The sequence below is a fragment of the Micrasema longulum genome, unplaced genomic scaffold (genome assembly GCF_059751315.1).
Source record: "Micrasema longulum isolate JH-2025_06_02 unplaced genomic scaffold, ASM5975131v1 h1tg002437l, whole genome shotgun sequence".
Lineage (NCBI taxonomy): Eukaryota > Metazoa > Arthropoda > Insecta > Trichoptera > Brachycentridae > Micrasema > Micrasema longulum.
In genome coordinates this window covers 300-9,059 of record NW_028279582.1, presented here as the reverse complement: position 1 = coordinate 9,059, position 8,760 = coordinate 300, and the positions used below count along the sequence as shown (strand labels likewise).

At 35.3% G+C, this 8,760-nt stretch overlaps 1 protein-coding gene across 4 annotated transcripts; it reads left to right on the top strand.

Annotated features, from left to right (window-relative positions):
• Nucleotides 1-294: 294 nt before the first annotated feature.
• Nucleotides 295-7,218, top strand: LOC148272207 (uncharacterized). Of its 4 annotated transcripts, none has more exons than XM_088240361.1 (2): nt 295-451; nt 4,834-7,218. In XM_088240361.1, exon 2 carries the CDS (start codon nt 4,943-4,945, stop codon nt 6,743-6,745), a length of 1,803 nt encoding a protein of 600 aa, XP_088096487.1. In that variant the 5' UTR covers nt 295-451; nt 4,834-4,942; the 3' UTR covers nt 6,746-7,218. The 4 variants fall into 4 exon arrangements, with proteins under 4 accessions (XP_088096487.1, XP_088096485.1, XP_088096484.1 ...); XM_088240359.1 differs by having other exon boundaries at nt 298-507; XM_088240358.1 differs by having other exon boundaries at nt 298-525.
• The last annotated feature ends 1,542 nt before the right edge of the window (nt 7,219-8,760 follow it).

Here is an 8,760-nt window from a genome sequence, read left to right as displayed (position 1 = left end):
CTCTCTCTAGTCCGAGCATCCACGCTATTTTTCGAAGCAAGCGATGTTGGACTGATTCAATGATGATGTATAATTTTTATTTAGAAACTTTGCTGGTCTGTCTTTAAACTGTATTTTTTTTTATGTTATTATATCATTGTCGACTGTTTGTTTCTTTAAAATAAATAAATACTCAACAGATGATGACGATGGTTTTTCTTAATCCAATAAAATAAAAAATATATTTTTTCTGAACGCAAACTTTGACAGGCGCTGGAAAATTAATTCATTAATAAAGCCTAGCAGAATGATTTTAAAAGTTAGTTATTTGGATTTATTCAAAGTGTTCGGACGCGCGCGTGGCCGTGAACGGTGACAAGTGACAGAGGCGAAAAACGCCAGCTTACAAATATAATACACATATCAAATATTTCATTCCGACAGTGGTGGATTGCAAAAGTGAACCTAAAAAGTGCCTAAGAAAACAAAATAAATTATTTTATTTATTTTAATAGATTTACAGACAAAGTACGTTTAAAACATAAAGTAAAGTATATCATTTAAACGTAGTTATGCAGAAATCAGCCAGTTTACAATTTTGAAAAAATGATATATTGGTGATATTGAATTCAGGAAGGTAAATTCTAAAACAAACAGCAGAGAGGATAGAGCGCCATATCACTCTACTAACATAAATGATAAAACAGAGTATTAAAAAAATAAAACATAATTACATAACAATGAAATACATATTAATAGTAAAAATTATTTCACATACTAGGCAACGCCTGAAAACAATTTTTCAATTTTTAACTTCTTCTTGGACCAGTTTGTTTCAGTCATAATTTAGTCGGATGAATCTCAACATTAAAGGTTTCAACTCTTTGACTTCACTTAAATCAACAAATGGAGTATTGAAGAAAAATGGATGTTCAAACATAGGCAAAATGGTGAATGTTACACAGTGTGTAAAGTGGCCACTTAAACCAGCCGATGACATGTCATAAGCCCTGTAAATGCCTAGACTTCCATATTCCCTTCTGGAAAATGTTTTCCCTCTACGTTGAAATAAATTTAAATTAAAAAGCATTATGTTTGATTTCGATCGTTAATATTTCTTTGACGTTCAACCATCAGTGTGGTCAGATATGAATCAAAGTGTAAACGCATGTAAAAAATCTTAAATTATTCGCTTTCTAGGGAAGATTTAGAATACCTCGGAAACTAAGAAATTGCTTTTGTAGATTTTTAATTTTAAGTTGACAGTTCAAGTCTGAATCGCGCTAACTTAAATTCTGCATTTAGGAAATCTTTTGCAGCTTCCATTAAGGTGATTCTGAACAAAACTATTAAACTAATTATTCATAGATGGCGCTTTAATAATTTATTTTTTTAATGTTATTTTTACGTTTAATTTTAATGGAAATTTTACAAAACTTGGTTTGCGGAAACTTTACTCTATATTGATTATAACAAATAACATAACAATATATTTTAGGTACTTTTCACTAGAGGGTTTACAAAACAAAAAATAAGAAAAATACTCGTTTGTTTTCGACACCATTTTGTGAAAATGACCTAAAATATATTGTTATGGTATTTGTTACAATCAATATAGTGTAAAGTTTCCGCAAACCAAGTTTTGTAAAATTATAAAAGCGGCATCTATTTTATTTATTTTATTTTTTATTTATTACGGAAAAACAACAGTTGTTATACAAGAATACAAAATATAAAAAATAGTACATACATCCAGTGAACGCTTTACACAAATATAATGAGAGAACATGTTACACAGTAAAGAGAAAAATCATATATTATATAAGACACGAGAAACAGCTCGTGAGAAGGCTAAGGGATGAGGAAATAGAGTGGAGGAGGGGAGGAGAGGGATTTTTAATTAAGTAGTTTTAGTTTTATTTTTTATGTTATTGTTTTATTAGTATAGGACTACTTACGCTCTAAAGATAGAAAATCTCCATCTTAGAACAGGCTGTGCCATGTTAGATGGAGACTATCATAAACAGAGAACACTCCGTTTTCATTTTACATTTATTGGTTTTATATAGATTCCCTGTTATTAAGTATGTTTTTTTTTTGCCATAAATTTATAAAAAATAAGAAATAAATAAAAAAATAATTTTAAAAATATAGTTGACCAATTTTGATATTATTATAAAATAAACATAATTAAAGGAACATAAACTTACTACACACTGACAAACGTTTCATTTTAGTGTTTCAAAAAGTTTTTTTTTAAGTCACAAAATTTTCTATTAAAAATATCGAAATGGGGACAAAGTAAATTAAATTTGGAGCAGCTACGATAAATAAACGAGTTTTGAACATAATTTTTTTTGGGCAATGAATTATAAAAAAAATGAACTTGTCGTGTTGACTTTACGGGACAATTGGTCGGAATACGCTCCGAGAGATATGGACCATCGATAAAATTGTTTAAAATTTTGAAGAGGAAAGACAGATCAGAAATGCTTCTACGTTTAGAAACGGAAGTCAAACTATGAAAGGAAGAAGAGTCTTTGTACGAGTCAAAATATGTAAGAGATATACGATTCAGAAGTTTAAATTAAGTTAGTTTAGTGAAGTTAGTTTTCGTTTTTAAGTTTTCTAGTTTTTTATCTATGAAGTAGCTTCATATTTTCATTTAGAATTATTTATTTATTTATAAATTCATTGCAAAATTTTTTTTAAATATACATACTTAATAATAGGGAATCTATATTATAAAACCAATTAATGTAAAATAAAAAAGGGATTGTTCTCTGTTTATGATAGTCTCCATCTAACATGGCACAGCCTGTTCTAAGATGGAGATTTTCTATCTTTAGAGCATAAGTAGTCCTATAATAATAAAACAATAACATGAAAAATAAAAAACTAAAACTACTTAATTATAAATGCATAGCTAATCAAATGTAAGAAATTAAAAATCATTATTATACAAATATAAAGTATATATATGTGCCAAGAATACATGTTACTTAAACATAAATAATATAGTATAATATAAAATAAAACAAATATAAAGCAATTAAATACATAAAAATATAAATAATATGTGTACCAATTATATAAAGTACTACGTTTATTGATTTACATATATTTTTCAAAAAATCTCTCGCTACACTATTTATACGTGCAGTTATTTTTATTTTAAAATTTGTTTTACATTTTGAGTCTTTTATATTTGGCAATAAATCATTAAATATTTTTGGAGCAATTACATTGTATTGCTTTTTACCAAAGGCGGTTGATACAAATTGGACAATACAGTTAATTTGTGTTGCTGAACGAGTGTTTATATTTTGTTGGGTTCTTTTGACCTCACTTAATTTATCATAAAATTGAAGTAGTAGGCACCTCACAAACAATTGTCTTACATCCAATATCTTTAACTCGGCGAATAGATCTTCCGTTGAATACCTCGAGGGTTTTTTGAGAATGATCTTCATGGTCCATTTTTGTGCTATGTTCACTGGTTCAAGGATTGAACGAGAGCAACCTCCCCGAGCTAAATTGCAATATGATGGTTTGCTTTGGCAAAAAGCAAAGTAAATTTGTCTCATAAGTTGAGCATTCAAAATATTTCTTACGCTTCTATAAATGTAAGCTGATTTCCGTATTTGCTTGGATATTTCTATAATTTGATATTTCCAGAATTGAATCACCTTAATGTTACGAAGCTAATTATTTAATGCGTGAAAGTACATTTTTTTTAAATGAGTGTGACTCAAAAAAAATCCTGAAAAAACCTTCCAGAAATTTTTAAAAAAAATTGAAAACCGATCCGATCAAAATTTTTCAAAAACTCGTCAAAAAGATCCTTACTCGAAGACTACGCAAAATCGCGGTACATACATGGGCTGATTCGGATACCCTTCGATATGAGGCACCGACATTTTACTTTTGAACGTCACGTCTCCGACCACCTGTATAACTCGTATGTAACATTTCTTTATCAAACGCTAAAGGAAATTTAATTTGTAAACTATAAAGGAATTACAAAAATATAAACTTGAAAGATCGTTGAACTACCAACTATAGTCTAGTCTGTATGTTAAACTGTGGTATTAAAATCGCTAATTATTTGAATGGACAATCCGTTTAGATATAAACAAAAAATATTTATTTATTTATTTATCAACGGAATTGTCCATGTATACAATTTAAAGGGTTTAAATTTAAAGTTTTACCACACATTCGCCCGAGAGATCGCATTTCGACAGCACACAGCCTACTTTCGTCCCTGTTTTTCAGGGTCGGGACCGGGACTCCATTGCGAACTGCTGATTTTGCCTCTTGCGACGTACATTTATTTGCCGAGGTCGATTTGAGTGCACCGTTCACTCTGTTCCCGGCACTCACCCTCCTTTCGAGATCTTTCTCGGTCGTTCCATTTTCAGTAAACATAATTCCCAGATACACAAATTCTAGTTGAATAATTTTTTCATACGTGGATAGTTTATTTGAGATACTTTAGTAAAAAAAAAGCAAAACTTTTCGAAAGTTTGCTCGTAAAAAGATATTTCAAATCGGCGCGGCGCGGCGGTGGGAAGAATCGAAAAAAAAGACACATCCCGACCGCGGGTGTCGGTTGAGCCAAAGTTTCGTCCAATTTTTGGCCGAAATCAAAACCGCGGCCGAAAGTGGCCGTAACTAATTTGTGTTTCTGCATATCGCGATGACAATAATGAAAAACGTGAAAAAATATTTAATTTATGCGTATAATTAGTTGACAGAGGAACAATTCCTTTTGTTATTTAAATAAATCATTGTTATGAGTAATGTTTAGGTGTACGTTTGTTTTTAAAAGAAGTTATTTGATAATTTCAGTTCCATATTGTGATTTAATATATAAGTCAGCGGAGACTGTGCGCGACAGCAAAAGTTGTAAAAGTGAACAAAAAATCCGTTCTAGATTGGTTTAACCGCGAGACAAAAAATGTGCACTAAAAAGCGATACAAAATGAAATCGATAGCGGCTATTGTGTGCCTAATGTATCTCCGCGCGTTGCATGGTGTCGCAGCGACGAATATTACTCGAGAAAATGTCACGGCACTGGATAGGTACGCTAAGGACGATGGGGTCTCCAAAATCGGATTCGACGATGTCTACGACGAGTCTGGCGAAGAAAAGGCGGAAGCGCGAGCTAAATACGACGAAAAGCAGGACGCAATCGGAGAAATGATAGCCAAGCTCGAAGCGGACGATAAAGTGACGACGCACGACGAAGCGACGCGCTCGGAAGAAGTCAAAACTTCGTCGGAAGAAATCAACAGAAGCGCGATGCTCCGAGAACTGGCTGCGAATTTAGCGGCGAACGGCGGATTCAAATCCAACTCCCAAGAACTGAGAGGCGTAGAGAGGAGACTGATCCCTCTGGAAGACGTGGACTCGACCAGTTCCGAATCGAGGTCTCTGAGACAACAGGGAGTCCCGTTCTTCATAGCCGACGACGGCAAATCCATCCAGCTCCCGCAAAGTGACGTCATCTACAACACCGAAACCGGAGAAATCTTAATCAGGAATAGAGTCACGGACAAAATGAAAATGGACGAAGTGTCCGCGGAGATGAAAGCGCAAAATTCGAAGAACGGGTATTTTAACATCAGACCCGACGGAATAGGATTCAAAAACTTGCAAGGCTTCGTCATCGCGGACAATGAAGGGAACGCCAATAGACCTTTCCTGTTCCCGGTAGCCAAAGACTCCGAAGAAGACAGCCACGAAATGAATATGAGAAGGAGAAACATGGATTCGGATGAAATGGACGATGACCCGAAAAATTACCAAAGAGACGCCGTCGTGATCCCAGAGCCAGTCGTTGCCCTGGACGCATTTCAAACACCCGCCAAAGACGATGAACCTAAAGCCGCGGATGATAAAGACAGCGGTGATTTATCGACAGCTGAAATGCTGAAAACGACAGCTTTTCAAACATCTACCGAAGTGGATACGCCGCTCGTTCCGAGTAATGTGGATATGACTAACGATGACGATGGTAAAAAAGAAGAACAGAACAGCAGAAGCGGGAAACAAGTATCCGGTAACAAAAGCCAAGAAAAATACGAAAATGACTCGTTCGAAAAGAATTTGAAAACGGAAGAGTTTAAAGCCGTCGTCACAACAGAAAAATATGATGCGACCAACAGGTGGAATAGTCGAGAAGCAAAAGACGATTTCAGCATGTTTATCAAACATGACGCGCAGGTACCCGAACACCAGAACGACTCGGAAGAGCGCGCTAAAGCGATAGAGGAAGACATCAGAGCTAAAATATCAGATTTGGATCAGCTGGGAGAAAAAACAGCCTCACTAGATCAAAACATGCACAAACAAATGGACCACGAGGAATCCGACAAGCAAAAAACAGGCGAAATGTTTATGCACGAAGCGGAAAAGGAGGAAATCGAAGATATTTTATCTAAATCCGCAACGTATAAAGACGCGGAAATAAATTTAGCTTCGAACCAAGATATTTTGAAGATGCTTACTGAAGAGATGATCGGCGGAGCGATTTTGAAAATGTCTCCTCCCAGCACAGAAGCGCCCGATCCTCTCGTCAACTTGCGGAGTTATCTCGAGGACATTTACCTCAGAGGGCCGATAGCCATCATCGTGGACGTCGAGCCGAAGAACCTGATGAGGACCAGAGAACTCTGGAGCAGTATGGAAGGAATCGGAGGAAACCTGAACATCACGGATGCAGTGCTTTTCGGATACGACGCGGAAGGTAAGAAATAATTTGTTTCAGCTATTTATCTTCTTAATACTTGTACTTATTTTCCCGTGGGGGCCGGTGGGGAGGACGGAACGCCACATGCGACTATACTGGCATGCATTCCTAACTTTCCAGTCAACTTGCTTTTTAGGATTGTTTAAATCTCAAAAAGCCGACGGTGGTAATGATGACACCGTAACATTGGGCGATCGAACTGTTCGAGGAAGCGTTTATAGATCACTTCAAGACTATATATATTAGTGAACCTCCGCTTCTCGACGATGAAGCTGCTTAGCAGTGGACAGTGGATCTAATGAGAAAGACGTAGCTGTGATCGTGAAAATAATTGATAATACCAATTCCCTTGGTCCAGAATATTTACCCACGTTTTTTTAAAAAGGTTTTGTAGATTTTATGAAAAGGCCTATTTATTTATTTTTTATTTTTTTATTTATTGGGGATATCAACAGTAATACATGTAACAAAAATATAACAAATAAAATATACAGAGAATAAAACCAATGACAGATATCCACAGAAATACATCAAATACACGTACAATACAAACTAGTGTGTTTGTGTGAGTGTAAGTGAGTGAGAGGGTGGGTGAGTGGGTGTTATATTGGAATGAGGGTTGACATGTGTGTAAATATTGCACAAGTGTCAAGTGTCGAAAATAAAAATATATATAAAATATTATAAATTAGAGATAAAATAAAATAAAATAAAATAAGATAAAATAAGACTTTATTATTGAAACTAAGTATAACACAAAAAAGTATGTTTTAAGACGCGCATTTTCAATGTTATTTTTTTACAATCAAATGGATCAATAAGGGGAAAATTCAAATTATATTCACTAGCAAACCGTATAAGTGGAGAGTTCTGGGCATAGTTCGTACGAACTGCTGGCACATGAAATAGAGAGCTCGACGTGTGACGGGTGCAGTAGCCGGGGACATTTAATGAAAACTCCGACAAAAGAGCCGGGCTATCAAGGCGTCCACCGAGTATGTCACAAAGCACCCCCATGTCCAACAGTAGACGGCGATCTTCTAAAGTAAGCAAGTGGTGCTTTTTGCAGGAAGACATATAATTGAGATCGGTATTTTATATAATTTATCATTAAATACGGGAGTCTTTCCAGAAATTTTGAAGATAAAGTTACCTTGGTAGTCTAGAGTCGATTATTGTAAGGTCTACGCAGATCTACCAATGAACAAAATGACTCGCCTGCAGTCTGTATTAAATGCGGCAGCGAGACTTATTTTCGGAATCTTTGAGTTCAGTCATATCACTCCACTACTTCGGGAATTACGCTGGCTACGTTTTCCACAGAGGGTGGAATAAAAACTCTGTTGGCACATGTATAAGTCACTGCGCAGCTCTGCTCCGGAATATCTAAGGGAACTCTGCATTCCAGATGAACTAGCTGACAGGCGTCTTACGCTTAGATCAGCTACGTCTACGGCGAGAGAAAAGGTTTTTAAACCTCTACGCAAACAGCGCACTAAGTTCGGCGAACGCGCATTTGCGGTCGCAGGTACTATGGCGTGGAATGCTCTCCCAGCAGAGGTTAAAACCCACCTGTTCTCTAAATCATTTTAATAAATCCGTAGCATGTGATAACAAAATTTATTGTTTTAATTAAATTACAAATTTAAAAGCTTCAATTAAATTTATATAACTATAGAATCACTTTGTAATGCGCCCTTGAGGTATAATAGTCCATATATAAAGTCCCTGGACTGGTACCTGAAGTGTAAGACTGATCACCTTCATATAACAAAAATGATTAAGATACGCTGCGATTGGTGTACCAATGCAGTGCCCTATACACCATTAGTTTCGGAAAGGAAATGATAATTATGAACATATTTTTAATTGTTTTTAAGAAATGACCGCAAAATAAATGTAAACAACGAATGTCCCCAACAAGTAGAAGAATTTGTGTATCTGGGAAGCATGTTTTTAAGAGATGGAAGAGTAGAAAAAGATGTTGAAAGGAGAGTGAATGCGGGCAACAAAATGAACGGCG

What these genes read in the sequence shown, in the direction of transcription:
- LOC148272207 (XM_088240361.1), top strand. Translation starts at nt 4,943, where the DNA reads ATGTGCACTAAAAAGCGATACAAAATGAAATCGATAGCGGCTATTGTG.